At 39.8% G+C, this 16610-nt stretch overlaps 2 protein-coding genes across 2 annotated transcripts; both read left to right on the forward strand.

Moving 5' to 3' along the window:
* Positions 1 to 5797: 5797 nt before the first annotated feature.
* LOC124358441 lies at positions 5798 to 9976 on the forward strand. Its single transcript, XM_046810738.1, has 3 exons — positions 5798 to 6724; positions 6902 to 8191; positions 8282 to 9976. The coding sequence occupies exons 1-3, from the start codon at positions 5798 to 5800 to the stop codon at positions 9974 to 9976; spliced, it is 3912 nt and encodes a 1303-aa protein (XP_046666694.1).
* LOC124358442 (ATP-dependent DNA helicase PIF1-like) lies at positions 9973 to 11007 on the forward strand. Its single transcript, XM_046810739.1, has one exon. It carries the CDS (start codon positions 9973 to 9975, stop codon positions 11005 to 11007), a length of 1035 nt encoding a protein of 344 aa, XP_046666695.1.
* Positions 11008 to 16610: the final 5603 nt, after the last annotated feature.

Consider the following 16610-nt stretch of genomic DNA (forward strand, 5'->3'; position numbering starts at 1 on the left):
AAAGGGAACTGCTTTACCAAAACTCCCTGATGACTTTATTAGCAGTAGGCAAGGGGATCTGCCAGAATAAAACTCCCCGTTTTGTGTAAATATGTAAATAGATATGGTCTCTAAGTTTGCCGGCCTCCCCGTGGCGAGACTGGATACGCCAACCTCAATATCTGAGCGTTGGTAAACCGACGGGCAAACAACTGATTTTCTGTTCTTTTCAAAATTCCAAACACATTTTATTCTATATTTTTAAACCACTATTCATATTCAACACACACAAAATCAACCATCTCTTTTGCTTAAAACGAATAATGACAAATTAATTAAACAGCAATATTCTTTTCATCCTAAAAAATAAACCCAATTCTTTTACCTCAAAGTCAATTCACCATTCATTAACATTGTCTAAGTCATCGTGTTTTCATGCCATCAACCATCTGACATATTTAATCAATACTTTAACAATTTAACAACCTGTTCTACCATTGCATTCAACCATAAGTTATGCCATAAACATAACTAACTATTGCACTTAAAACCAAAGCTGATTTAATAAGCTACTTGTTGTTATAAATGTGTACATATACATGGTCTCTGCGTTTTGTGCATCCCTGTGGCGAGACTGAATACGCTAACCTCAATGCCTGAGCGTAGGTTAACCGACAAACAGCCAACTTACTTTTACTCATTTCAAAATTCATACATATTTTTGTACTGAAATTCCAACCACCCATTTATTCCATCAAAAGCATTTTCTTCATTTAAAACCACCATCTCTATTACCTTCAAATGATCAAATGCAATAGTTTATAATATCCTTGATATCAAGCTCATAAATCAGCCTCTTCACCTTTTTTTCACTGAAATCCTATCTTTTTCTCCCTACCTGAATATTGAACAACTACTATCTACCCCAAATACAATTGAGTCTGATAAAATTACCCACTCTCAAAAAATTGCCTGATTTCAAAACTGTACTAATAGAAAATTAGCTAATACCTAAATTGATCTCGAACCCGAACTTAAAGTAACACCCCTAAGGGGGCCTGGGGGGCGGAGCCCCCCGGCGAGCGAAAGCGAGTCCTATTATATATACAGCCGCATGTGAAACTGACTGACTGATATATGTATACAAATTCTAACCTACTTCTAGAAGTGCTAGAAACTTGAAATTTTGCACGCAGGTACCTTTTGCCGTATAAACCAACAGGAAAAAGTCTGAAAACCGGGAATTTTTACTTTTAAACCCCTCAAAAAAATTCCCGAAAAAATCGCGCATTCTTTACCCTTGCAAGCCTTTTCTTGTAAGCCCGATAGCGGGCGAACCGTTGGAGCTAGCTTCGATCTGACGAAAAATCGTTAGTCAGGAATGAAGTGAACAACAAAAAAGGTCCAGTGACTTTTTGCTCTATCTTCCATGGTTAAGCGACAAAACGCTCGAAACATTTGACATTCCCAGAGATTTTTTTGATAAAAATAATGTTTCGAGCCCGATAGCGGCCGAACCGTTGGTCGTAGCTCAAAATCTGATTGACCCAATCAAATTAGCAAATTACGTGATCTACAGAAATGGTCTAGTGACTTTTTGCCCTATCTCCATCGGTAATGACCGCAATACGCGATTATGTGCAAAATTTATGTAATTTTTACGTGAAAACTTTGTTTTTGGGTCGATAGCGGCGAAACAATTGGTCGGAGGTCAAAATAAAACAAAGGTTAGATTTAGTAAATAATATGATCTACAAAAAAGGTTCAGTTACTTTTTACTATATCTCCATTATTTTGACCGCAAAACGCGATTAAGTGAAAATATTTGGAAATTTTCGCCTACAAATTTTCATTTCCAGCCTTGATAGCGGCTAAACGGTTGGTCGTAGCTCAAAACACGTCATTTAACAACTTTTAGTAAACGACGTGTTTCTATAAAAAAAGTCCAGTAACTTTTTGCCTTATCCTAAGTGGTCTGGCCTAAAAACCTGTTTAAAAGGAAATGTTTTATTATTTTTAGATGAACATTTTGTTTTCTGGAGGCAGTAGCAGCCGAACCATTGGTCATAACTTAAATCCTAAATGTTCAATAACTAGACAGAATTTTACCAATCACCAAATCTCTTAACCCCCCTTTGGGAAGTTCCCCAGGATGACCAGATAACCCCCTGATGTCTTAACCCTTGGTAACGTTTAACCCCTCCCCCCCTGGGAATTCCTTGTATGACCTCATGTCCGAATTTTACCTATCAATAAACCACTCTTATCCCTTAATTAGGCAAACACCCTAGTTTTACATCCTTTAATAAGCCTGGAAAACTCTATAAATGGTAAAATATTTGTCGTGGGATTGGCAATTTTTTGAGTTTTAAATTTATGTGCGATAAATATTTGTGTAATTCATTCCAGATTCAGACTGCACTTGCTTTGCTAGGTTAACGAGTGAATACAACCCCACATTAGAAATTAGCTGAGCGTTAGCTAAGCCGTCAGTAGTAGATATGGACAGAGTGAAGTTTTTGTTTTGTTCACAGACACAACACCCTCAAAAATAGACCCCAGTGTGTCATTTACCCCCGTAACATTAACCCCCCCCCGGGAATTTACTGGTAAGACCAGATAACCTCCTGAGTAAAATAAACCCCCTGATGTCTTAACCCCCGATAACATTAAACCCCCCCCAGGGAATTTCTCGGCATGACCTCATGTCCGAATTTTTACCAATCACCAAATCCCTCTCATCCCCGATTTTGCTAGCGTACATCAGATCTACCAATCACCAAATCCTTTAACCACCCCCCGGGAATTTCCTGTTATGACTAGATAACCTCCTGAGTAAATTAAACCCCCTGATGGCTTAACCTCGGTAAGATTAACTTCCCCCCTGGGAATTTCCTGGCATGACTATATACACTCCTGAGCAAATAAAACCCCCTAAGCAACTTAAAAATGTTGACTTAGGGTAGGTGTTTTACTATATTTCCACTGAACAATTTACAATAGTTGACAGGTGCAGACTTTACTACCACACTCTGTACTTCCTAAACCAGAGCTCGTAGCTCAAATCTGATGGCATAATCGAAACACAAAATTAAATTTCCGACAAGAAAGGTCCGGTCACTTTTTGTCGTATCTCTATCGGTTTAGCCGCAAAATGCCCTCAAAGTCAAAAGTTTTGGACGAATCCGGAAAAAAATCAATAAAAAGGTCAATTTTTAAATCCCTTGTCATTTACCTAATGTCCGGACTTAACCAGTCACCGAATTCCGCTTATCCCCGAATTTTAAGCATCTACCTTGGGGGCCTGGGGGCGTAGCCCCCAGCGAGCCGAAGGCGAGTCTAATATATATACAACCGCATGTGTAACTGACTGACTGACTCACGTATACTAATTCTAACCTACTTCCAGATGAGTTAGAGACTTGAAATTTGGTACACAGATAGCTTTCCACGTGTAACCACCAGGAAAATCCCGAAAAGTGAGAATTTTTCATTTTCAACCCCTCAAAAAAATTCCCAAAAAATCGCGCATTCTTCACCCCTGCAGGCATTTTTTGTAAGCCCGATAGCGGGCGAACCGTTGGAGCTAGCTCGGATCTGACGGAAAATTCATGGTCAGGAATGAAGTGAACTACAAAAAAGGTCTAATGACTTTTTGCTCTATCTTCCATGGTTAAGCGACAAAACGCTCGAACATTTGAAATTCCAGAGATTTTTTTCGATAAAAATAATGTTTCAAGCCCGATAGCGGCCGAACCGTTGGTCGTAGCTCAAATCTGATTGACCCATCAAATTAGCAAATTGCGCGATCTACAGAAAAGGTCCAGTAATCTTTTGCCCTATCTCGATTGGTTTGGCCGAAAAACGTGATTATGTACAATTTTGTTGTAACTTTTACGCGAAACTTTTGTTTTTGGGGTCGATAGCGGCGAAACCATTGGTCGGAGGTCAAAATAAGACTAACGTTTTATTTAGGAAATAAGATGACCTACAAAAAAGGTCCAGTGACTTTTTACTATATTTCCCTTAGTTTGACCGCAAAACGCGATTAAGTGAAAATATTGGACATTTTCGCCTAAAAATTTACATTCCGGGCTTGATAGCGGCTAAACGGTTGGTCGTAACTCAAAACAAATTTTAAACGGGATTTAGGAAATCACGTGATCTACAGAAAAGGTTCAGTGACTTCGGGAGTTGGCTGAGCGTTAGCTAAGCGTCAATAGTAGATAGGGACAGAGGAATATTTATTATGTTCACAGACACAATACCCTCTAAAAAAGGCCCAAGTGTGTCATTAACCCCCGGTAATATTAACCCCCCCCCCCCCGGGGATGTGTAACTGACCGACTGACTGACTCACTCACGTATACTAATTCTAACCTACTTCCAGATGAGTTAGAGACTTGAAATTTGGTACACAGATAGCTTTCCACGTGTAACCACCAGGAAAATCCCGAAAAGTGAGAATTTTTCATTTTCAACCCCTTAAAAAAATCAAAATGGCGGACGCATTTTCTCCCCGTGTAGACCTTTCGTAGGCGCTCGATTGTGACTTAACGAAGCATCCTATCGAAAAACGGAGCCCACTTACAGTATTCTCCTTGAAACTCTCTACAAGTTTGCAATTTAAACTTTTGCTCTATCTCTTAAAGTGTATATACAGGAGGCGCGAGAAGTTGAAAAACGTATTTTTTGAAAATTTTCAAAAATTTCTAATAAAAAAAAACAAATTTTTAGAAAATAAATAATAACACCATAAGATGCATCGTGAAATTCTACACCAATAAACAGTTTGAAGTGTCTCAATATGTTTACCCAATCCCGAGAAATAAATAATTTTGTGATATAGTAGATAGGGACATTGCGAGGTAGGGTGGGGGAGGGGGGGGTTAACGTAAAGATAGTCCTAGGTTAACTTTTTTGGTGTCGATAGATAGGGAAAAATAATTCAGAGGGGTTGGGGTCGGTCCAGGGGTGGAAAAAATTTCGTCATTTTTTCGATATCTCTTACCGTTTACGAGATATTTGCAAAAAACTGTCATTTTTTGCTATTTTTCCACCCATCTTCATTCGCGTTTCCAAAAGTCAACAGCAAAATTCAGTTGCTGCTTTCCGAAGTGATAGTTTTGTGTCGGGACAACATTAGGGATCCTAGTGAAGAGAATTGATGGCCTTAGCGACTTCTGTACGGTACGTAGGAGTTGATATCCCTAGATGTCTATGAAATCCAAACTTAACTTTACGTTCCTACTCAGTCTACATTGACTACTTGAATAGCTGTACTCTTAACTTGGCTGAATATTTTCGGTTTTTTACTAGGCTTTATTTTTTTGTTGTTTCCTTAATGGTTTCAGTAAAAAATATATGTATTTTACGTTTAAATAAAAGTTCACGTTCATCGTTCTTAACATCCAAGTGACTACTTCTATTCTACTTCTTTGCTTTCTTTTCTTTCTTATTACGCCATATTGTGACCAATTTTCTTACTTTTCTTTTGTGTTCTCGTTGTTTTTTATCTTATATCTTTTTATTATTTTTTTACTTAGTTAAAGCTTATAACTTCCTTTTTAACTTTTTAATATTTATTGAAATCAGCTAAATTGTAGATAGAGGCGGGCACTGTTGTTGACGTCCAAGTGACTATTTCTGCTTCTTCGCTGTACTATTAGGCAACATTTTGCCCTTTTTTCTGACTGTTCCTTGTGTTCTCGTTGTGTTTTTTGTGTTCTTAATTGAAGCTTATATTCCTTTTTAATTATTGTTTAATTTTTTTATTCCTTTTTATTTGACGTTTAAAATGAATGCATTCCTCGAGGGAATGGTAAGAGAGGTTGAGAGTGGGGACTATCTTAGTACTGACCATATGGATAGGTTCGGAAGCATACTGGATGAAAACACTGAGTATCATCCTGTAAGCTGTTTGGCCATTGATGCAATGGAAGGTGTTTCGGCTGTCGCTACACCTCACATACAAATTCTGTTCTCGGGGAAGATCGACGCCAGTTCTATCGGTCATTGGATTGTGGTCTTCCACGATGGCAGTAATTTGTATGTGTACGACAGTCTGAACAGTGCCCACCTCACTGCAGACCAAACTAAGCTGCTCTCCCTTCTGTTCCCGGACCTATCCATCGTTCCAGCATTTATTCCCGTCCAAAGGCAAGAAAACGGTTTTGACTGCGGCGTATTCGCCATTGCTAATGCTACTTCACTTGCCCTTGGCCGGGACCCAGCCAAACTGCGCTATGATATACCATCAATGCGCCCCCATTTGGCTGAAATGCTGCGCACGGGTAGACTGGATATGTTCCCTACGCTATCAGTGTCCTCTCCTCCTGAGCTAATAATCAAAGATCCTAATTCTACTTGTTTAAGCATTGTCGAATCTTTACCGCCATTAGAAATAAGTACCATGTCCGTCTGTGCTCCAGTTAAAAAGGGGCCGGGTAGACCTAAAAAAGTGAAACGTGGCCGCCCTAAAACTCTTTCAACCACTAAGGAGGAGCAGATAAAAAATTCAAAGAAAAAGTACTCCTCAAACAATCCTCAAGTCAACAGGGATGCTGTTCAACGTTACACTGAGCAGCACCCTCAGGTCCACCGAGATGCTGTCCAGCGTTACACTGAGCAACATCCTCAGGTCCATCGAGATGCTGTTCAGCGCTACACTGAGCAGCATCCTGAAGTTCACAGGGGTGCTGTTCAGCGTTATACAGAAAAACATCCTGACACAAATTTACAAAAAGTACAAATATTTCGAATAAAAAATCCTAAATTGACAGAATTAAGGCACATTTCCAACATACTAGCACGACGTGTAGTTGAACATGGCCCAATGGCGTATTGGAAAATAGATAATTTAGTCTATATTAATTCTTACAAACTAAAAAAAATAAGTTTATGGGACGAAAACATTTCAAAGTGTCCTCATTGTCATGCAAGGCTGTTCGATGAAGAGAAGGATAGGAAGAAATGGTGTTGCGGTGAGGGATCTTATAAAGTCCATAATTTACCTCCTCTGGACGCCAGTTTCTATTCTAACCGTCTGTTCATCGAACGAGCCCGTGCCTACAATGACTTGTTTGCCTTCTGCGCTCTCGAGGTGACTGGGGGGTACCGTCATCCTTCAGGCCTCGCCTTCTTTAAGATCGAAGGTAAGATGTACCACCAGGTTCACAGTCTGGACGCTCCAGGTCAAAAGTTTAGGACCAAGGGAGGTGATGTCCAGTTTGTGAACCGGTGCCGCCTGTACATAGATGATGGCGAGGAGCGCAAAAACATTGCCATGGGTAGATCATTGAACTCAGAAGTCATTGATGAAATTAATACATATCTTCTTTCCTGTAATCCTTTCATCAATGATTTCCGTAGATTGAGTGATGAGCCTTCAGTCAACGCTCATTTGGAATTTGAAGTGACCAGCAGATCTACCCATGGCCCTGTTCTTGGAGATAGGCAAACAGGCATTGAAGTGCACGCTGTATTGAGCAATGAAGACACCATAACTGATCCAAGAAAATTGACCATCTGGAAGAAGAGTGATAGGCGTCCGTCTTCCGTTGACCTCTTTAGCCCCTTAATGGAGCCTTTCCAATATCCGTTGCTCTATCCTCAAGGTAATTTAGGGTGGCATATTGGGCGCTTAGACAACCACGGGGGGAAACTTTCACAATACAATTACTCTAGATGTCTCCTCCTCTCCGATCCCCGTTTCTCGCATTTCGGCAGGCTGTCTCAAGCATGGCAGGTCGAGATGTTCGCGAGGTACGAGGAGGAGCGTCTAAGATTTATTCGTTTCTCCCAAACGCGTTCTGCTGCTCAAAATTCCTTGAGGATAGGACCACTGGACGAGCTCCTTGAAGCTCAACGGGGTAGGCAAGCTGGTGGGCAGGTTTTAGGCGACATCACCCGCGATGAAACAGTCTTGGGTGAGGGTGGGGTGCAGGCTGGAAAAGTTTACCTCCCAAGTTCGTTTACCGGTGGACCCAGATACATGAAGGTACATTACGAGAACGCAATGGGCCTTGTGTCTCGTCTGGGTTCACCTACGTTTTTCCTGACGTTCACCTTCAGTGCTACTTGGGAGGAAAACAAGAAGGCCTGCCCTCACAACAGCGGGCGCAGTGACCCCTCAACAGCCTGCAGAATCTTCCAGATTAAACTTGGCGAACTCCTCCGAGATCTGCGCAGCGGAGCAATGTTTAGCCGTCCGGTTTACATCGTCTATGTCATTGAAATGCAAATGAGGGGCCTTCCTCATGCCCACATTGTGTTTAAAATTGACGGCGATGGACCGGTACAGGCACGTGACATTGACTCCGTAATACGCGCAGACATCCCTTCGGAGGAGGAAGCCGCTGGAAGACTCAGGAAGTTGGTGCTGAAACACATGATTCATGGTCCATGTGGTACTGACCACCGCACCGACTTCCTGTGCTGGGACTCTGCAAAGGGGCACTGCAACAAGTTCTACCCCAAGCCTGCCTGCCAAACCACCCACGTGGACGAGAGGGGGTTCGTCCAATACAAACGAGACTACACAAACGAAGGCTTTATCACATCACGGAGGAGACAGATCAAAGTGCATGATGGCTGGGTCGTTCCGTACAATTCCGCATTACTGCTCAAATACGAGGCGCACATAAACTTGGAGCTTGCTTCTACTCGTCGCGTAATCAAGTACCTCTTTAAGTACCTCATGAAAGGCGGTTCTCTCCAGAACGTAACCGTCACTCCCCTGGGGAAACAAGAGGATGAGGTCGAGCATTACGTGACGAAGAGAATGGTGGGTGCCAGCGACGCATGCTGGCGTCTTCTCGACTTTCCTGTGTCAAAGCTCGAGCCCACCGTTGAGTGTCTTCCCGTGCATTTAGAGGGCAAACAAAGTGTTGTCTTTCGGCCGAGACAGCTCTCTGATGCAGTCACTCAAGCAAGCTCCAAGCTTATGGTCTACTTCAATCGCCCGCACCATGAAACTTTTGACAATGTCACGTACCAGACATTTTACGAGAAGTTCATGGTGCACACTAAGCGCCCACGTACTGCGGAATTGTACGAACACCCCGATGGCCATCACTTTGTAACGACTCGCCAGCGTGGTGAGAAGGTATGTAGGTTGATGTGGGTCTCTCCCAACCGAGGAGAACAATACTACCTTCGTATTCTACTTATGTCTACACCTTGCCGTGGTTACGTTGATCTTCTGGCTCGTGGCGGTCCTGGTTGCCGGACGTTTCAGGACGTAGCCCGCAATCTCGGCCTGGTGGAAGACGAAGAAGAATACAATCACGCGCTGCGCGAGGCATCTACGTTTATGACTGGACCTAGGCTCCGTTCCTTCTTCGTGATCCTCTGCAACATGGGAGCTCCCGCTGCTCTTCTGTGGGAGTCTTTCAAGAACCACCTTAGCGAGGATCACTTAGAAAGGAACCCTCTCGACCCTGAACTGGCGGTGAAACTTACCTTGATAGACATCGATCGGAGCCTCCGCCAGCAGGGATCGTGCTTGAAAGATCATGGACTCCCCTACGTCGAGGATGACACGACTGAGTTAGGTAGAGAGCTACTCAACTACGGCGAGAACCTCCAGCGAACCATCGTTGAGGACTGGGTGCCCAAACTCTCCCCAGACCAGCGCCGTGTGTTTGAGTACGTTCGCTCTCTGCTTCTCAACCCCCGTGACCGACGCACTTCTAGAATCATATTTCTGGACGGTCCCGGGGGTTATGGGAAGACCTCTCTGATTCGTGTCATCCTTGCGTATGTCCGTGGTTGTCGACAGGTTGCACTCGCCGTGGCTAGCTCAGGGATTGCTGCAAGGAACATGGATGGAGGAACAACAGCACATAGCATGTTCCGACTCCCTCTAGACCTAGGTCACGGCACAGGTGTGTGGAACATCACCAACGGGTCCCAGCGAGCAGAACTCATCAGAGCAGCACAGCTCATTGTGTTTGATGAGGCCCCGATGGCACACACCGCTACATCTTCGAGATGATCGACAGATCCCTCCGGGATCTCATGAATAGTAGTGTGCCATTCGGGAATAAGATCTTCATCTGCTCCGGGGACTTCCGTCAGATTGCGCCCGTCGTTGAGAAGGCTCGCACACCAGCTGATGTCGCGTGCGTGTCACTTCGGGCGTCACATCTGTGGCGACTGTTCACACTATTTTCCCTGACGACACCCCAGAGAACTAGTGGTTCCATTGACTACTCCAACTTCCTCCTTGGAGTAGGCAATGGAACAATAAATCCTTTACTTTTTGGAGAAGGCCGCGAGAGAGAGTCTCTCATTCCCCTCACTGGGGTGAGATGCCTCACTTCTCTCGCGGACTTAATAACGGATGTGTTTCCTCCTGGTGTTCTGCGAGATCCTGATCTTTGTGCGAGACGGGCAATACTCTCAACTCTGAATGTGAACGTCAAGGAGATCAACGGTCGCATCCTAGACCTCATGGACGGGCGCATTCATGAGTTGAGAAGCGCGGACACCGTGGACAGAGAAGACGACGACGGGCTGGATGTGGACGTAAATCTCCTCAACCAGGCCACTGGCAAAGGAGTGCCAGATCACGTCCTGCGTCTCAAGGTCGGCTCCGTATGCTTAATCATGAGAAACTTAAATATCGGTGATGGACTCGTGAACGGCACCAAAGTCATTGTGACGGCGATCAGCAGCCGACTGATCACCGTCAGACTTATCGGCAACACGCAACCTATCGGAATTCCCCGGATTACGTTCAGGTTCGCGTTTGCCGAAGGATCGCCGCTCCGGGTTTGTCGCCGTCAGTTCCCCCTCATGTTGGCGTACTGCATGACTGGTCACAAGAGCCAAGGCCAGACAATTGAGTACGTCGGAGTCGACCTGAGAACGGACTGCTTCACTCATGGCCAGCTCTACGTCCTGTTGAGCAGAGTGAGACGTCCAGACGACATCGTCGTTCTTGTACCAGACGACAGAATAGTAGAAGGAGTCGCCTATGCAAAGAATATTGTATATGACGAGCTCCTTCTAAACACTGATTAAGTCTTCGGCAGTAGGCTAGGGGATCTGCCACTTAAAAAAAACTCCCCGTCGTGATTTGACCTAGCAGTAGGCAAAGGGAACTGCTTTACCAAAACTCCCTGATGATTTCATTAGCAGTAGGCAAAGGGGACTGCTTCACCAAAACTCCCTGATGATTTCATTAGCAGTAGGCAAAGGGAACTGCTTTACCAAAACTCCCTGATGATTTCATTAGCAGTAGGCAAAGGGAACTGCTTTACCAAAACTCCCTGATGATTTCATTAGCAGTAGGCAAAGGGAACTGCTTTACCAAAACTCCCTGATGACTTTATTAGCAGTAGGCAAGGGGATCTGCCAGAATAAAACTCCCCGTTTTGTGTAAATATGTAAATAGATATGGTCTCTAAGTTTGCCGGCCTCCCCGTGGCGAGACTGGATACGCCAACCTCAATATCTGAGCGTTGGTAAACCGACGGGCAAACAACTGATTTTCTGTTCTTTTCAAAATTCCAAACACATTTTATTCTATATTTTTAAACCACTATTCATATTCAACACACACAAAATCAACCATCTCTTTTGCTTAAAACGAATAATGACAAATTAATTAAACAGCAATATTCTTTTCATCCTAAAAAATAAACCCAATTCTTTTACCTCAAAGTCAATTCACCATTCATTAACATTGTCTAAGTCATCGTGTTTTCATGCCATCAACCATCTGACATATTTAATCAATACTTTAACAATTTAACAACCTGTTCTACCATTGCATTCAACCATAAGTTATGCCATAAACATAACTAACTATTGCACTTAAAACCAAAGCTGATTTAATAAGCTACTTGTTGTTATAAATGTGTACATATACATGGTCTCTGCGTTTTGTGCATCCCTGTGGCGAGACTGAATACGCTAACCTCAATGCCTGAGCGTAGGTTAACCGACAAACAGCCAACTTACTTTTACTCATTTCAAAATTCATACATATTTTTGTACTGAAATTCCAACCACCCATTTATTCCATCAAAAGCATTTTCTTCATTTAAAACCACCATCTCTATTACCTTCAAATGATCAAATGCAATAGTTTATAATATCCTTGATATCAAGCTCATAAATCAGCCTCTTCACCTTTTTTTCACTGAAATCCTATCTTTTTCTCCCTACCTGAATATTGAACAACTACTATCTACCCCAAATACAATTGAGTCTGATAAAATTACCCACTCTCAAAAAATTGCCTGATTTCAAAACTGTACTAATAGAAAATTAGCTAATACCTAAATTGATCTCGAACCCGAACTTAAAGTAACACCCCTAAGGGGGCCTGGGGGGCGGAGCCCCCCGGCGAGCGAAAGCGAGTAATAATAGTACAACCGTAATATAAATAAATAAACATATAAAGAAATAACGTTAAAATAGAGAGAAATGTTTTGGTTTATTTTATTTTAGTTATTTATAATGTTTTCCAAATCCATTATATACGATTATATGTTCTGAAACGTTTTAATGGTTTTTTTAATCTACTATATACTATATACCGTTTATACAGTAATTTATCTTACCGAATATGTGCACGTTAGTTTTAACAGAATAATGTTTTAAAATATAATATTTAGTACTTTTGTGCAATAGATTATTTTAATACGTTATTTGAGTTTATTTTTTGAATATAATGTTATGAAGTCCAATCGGTTGTAATTTAGTTATTGTTATCGTATAAAAATAGTATTTAATTAGAATATCTTTTATAGTACTGTTGTTCAAACTCTTGAGGCTATACATAATAGGAAACTTTATAATAAAACTAAAAAAAAAAAAAAAAAACAAAACAAACGTGCGAATTTTTTGTGAAACCGATGTGAACTTTTCGCTATTTTGTCAAATAAAAACAATACGTTTATAGATAAATACTTTCAAGAGATAACATTTTACAAAGCCACATATAAAGAGTATGTTATGAAACGATATCGGTGTGGTGAATTGTGAACAATTTGTTATGTTGGTAAACCTTGCCTTACCTCGCCGCGCCGCTTCGTGTTTCCAGCCAATTGGCAACAGTGTATAAAGTATTCATGTGGGCGCGCTTTCTGTGATCCACCATGCATGTCCCTTGGTAAATTCTCAAAGGCTATCAAAATAATTTACTCTGTGCAGTAGTAATAAAACAATATTTATTTATATAGAAACTCTACCACTTTATTTATATACATATATAGTATTAGGTATCTAAAGGTCTCGTAACACAAGTGTTTTAATGACCTAAACTAATTTGAACTCTGCAGTTAACATTTTGACAACAAAGTGATACTGATAGTGTGCATAAAACCCATATATAGCGGAATATAGATAAGATCAAGCAGTTAGTAAATATATTGTTGTACTAGTAGAGGGTCGATACAGCCCCCGTGGGTTTTATAGGTTAAAGTTATAGGTGCCTATGGACAAATGACATAGGTGCATTATTAACAAGTACATACATTAGATACATAAATGACGGATATACTGGGTGTTGAGGAACCCTTCAGAGATTTCGAAGCTATCATATATAAAGATTATAAATGATTACTTATAAATAGGTCATATTACTTTGTATATACATATAATTACAGTTTGTCTACAAAAATAGTTTAGGATATTAAGAATTCAAAGTAACTTGTCAAATGTGTATGTAGTATTGTTTTAAACACATTTAAGAACCTCTACTTTTGGTAAATAATAATAATTATTAGTCTTCTTCTTAAGGGGTAATGAAATCCTCATTACTTTGTGGGTATTTACATAGATGTTGCTGTCATGAAAAATAGCCAGCCCTTAGGTTCTAAAATTTATACACATAATTTCACTTTACCACTCATATTAACCATAACGAAACCATTAATTTAATCAATGAATTTAATGAAACTTTATTTGACACTAAAAAGTTTTGCGAAAAGGATTTTATAATCACTGAAAGTACCTTATTGGATTACTACGTTGACATGTGATTATGTCTGTACGGGTTTAACTTTTTATATACAGGGTTTTCATAAATGAATGGTGCAATTTTGAATGCTTATAAACAATTTGCTATGCAAGGTAGAAAAATGTGGTTGGCACCTCTGAATTCTTCAGCTCAATTAGTTTTATTGCTCTAATGTCAATATGGTGTATTTTCAACAAGATGGTGCGCCACCCCATTATAAGGACTTTGTTCGTGATGCTTTGAATGACAAGTTTGGACAAAGATGGATAGGTCGAGGTGGCCCAATAGCATGGCCTCCTAGAAGCCCGGATTTGACTCCATGCGATTTTTTTTGTAGGGATACGTGAAAAACATTGTTTATTCTCAGAAGATCCGTGATTTAGCTCATTTAAAGGAAAGGATTTATGAGGCAGTATCATCGGTTACAAGAAACATGCTGCACAGTGTATGGGCCGAGATCGACCATAGATTAGATGTCTGCAGAGCTATCGGTGGTGGACACATTGAAATGTACTAAATGTATCAGTATAACATTGTTTTTAACGAGGGTTCTAATGAAATAAATATTTTTAATGTACTTCGTACGGTTCTCTTTTTATTTTATGTTTAAATTGTAGCATTCATTTATGAAAACCCTGTGTATATATATATATATATATATATATATATATATATATATATATAATTTTGTTTTAAATTATTAATTACTTGTTCATAAAAAAAAACTGTATTTCATAAATGGCCAAGATCCAAAAACGATAAGTGGTATAACCACGAGCTGGTCGTATCACTAAATGGGTATAGGATACTAGATACACAGTATGTAGGTCGGTTTATGCCCATGTTAACGATTGCATAGCGATCAATGTATCTTCGGATTGGTATCGAATAAAGCGATACTGTTCTGTCTTATTACGTGAATGAGGGTGTAATGAGTAACACGGAATCTTTCTTGAAAAATGAACATAACTAAAATTTTCAGAACAATACTTTTGTTAGGTGCACTTTTAAACGATTTAAAATTAATGTTGATATTGGTGTATTGTGACTCAAGGTACATTACGTACACCTATCAAGCTATCAAAAATCACCACTCACCATGGTGTATTTATAGTAACTTCAAAATATTGAATAATTTTATAAATTTCTTATGTTACTTTTATATTAAATAGAAACGCCTCAATTAAATTCATCTAAATCTTACTTATTCAATAAAATTTAATCTTTCGAGCGCTCGGAACTGCTATAAATATTAGGAAAACCCCTGCAAATATTCATGCAGATGAGTTCTATGTATTGTATAACAATTACAGAATTGTTACTTTCTGTTTTCAAACATTGAGGCCAGTTGACGTACCGGTAACTGAATTGTTGTTAATGTTTCCAGAATTATTTTTCAGACATGAACATTAAAATATACACATTATGTATACATCGATAATACATTATGTATGCATTAGATATATACACATCCAAACGGTATGTAAAGTTAATTGTAACAATTTATTGTGTCAGTATAAAATATATTTTTCAAATTTCACCAATTACCTACAGGGTACGTTCGATTGCCTAAAAAGAGCAGCTGTTAAATCTAACTCAAATTATTATCTTATCATATTTTTTGTTTGTTTGGAAGGAGCTCAGAGATTGATAGTTCAATCTCATCTCGGAGCCTATACAAGTTTTCGTCAATTGCAATTTCAATTTATTATATAACTGTTTAGGCCAAAAAGACGGTCAAGACGAATAAAATGTGTTACTTTTTTAAATGAAAAATTCAAAGAAATGGAAATTGAAATGTGTGTAGTTGGATTTATAGACCTTCTAAATAAAAACTCCCAAAACGAGAGTCTTTCCTTGATCGGTTTTCACTAGATAACTCGCAAGTCAAATATAATTTATTGTAGGTGTGAATTTAATTTAAAATAGGTTATATAATATGGCCTGTTGTATAGATACACAGCACAGACGTACACGCCCACAGTTTGTAACAACGTAACACATAAAACGTGGTAAAAAAAGAGACCAAAGCTTGGATATTAAGACGAAGATATTAACCTCCTACAAGGGAGTAAGAGTTACAACAATGACCACATTAGTTGTGTGGATTCACTAATGAGAAAGCAAAAGAGAGAAGTAAGCTAATCTCTCCGCAGAGTAGTGGGTTGGTGTAACAGTGGTTTACATAGAAATATAGTTTAAAACTATGAATTATACGATCCATATTTAAGCATAAGTGTAGTTCAAAGTATAGAAAAAGACTTTTAGTACAGATTCAATCAATATTTTTTAATTAATTATTGCACTATTAAAATATTTAATTAGGCACAGCCTCTATACTGAACTGGAACCCCATTCGAGAGAAGACTTTGCTTCCAGATAGTTAAACATTTCGAATTGTATAAACACAAAAACTGGATGAAACTATTCTGGGAAAAATATTTCACATAAAGTTAGATTAAGAAAAAGAAACAATAGGAGTTAAATTAAAACATTCTTAGTCGGATATAATACGTATTGATATTGTCTAAGTATTAATATATATGGTCTGTGCCATAAACCAGAGATGTTCAATGTTTAAGTAAAAGAGTTTGGACACCGGGTAGTCCTCTCACTTCATAGTAATCATGCTCACCAAAATCTTAAAACTATTAAC

The sequence above is a fragment of the Homalodisca vitripennis genome, chromosome 3 (assembly GCF_021130785.1).
Source record: "Homalodisca vitripennis isolate AUS2020 chromosome 3, UT_GWSS_2.1, whole genome shotgun sequence".
In the NCBI taxonomy this organism is placed as follows: domain Eukaryota; kingdom Metazoa; phylum Arthropoda; class Insecta; order Hemiptera; family Cicadellidae; genus Homalodisca; species Homalodisca vitripennis.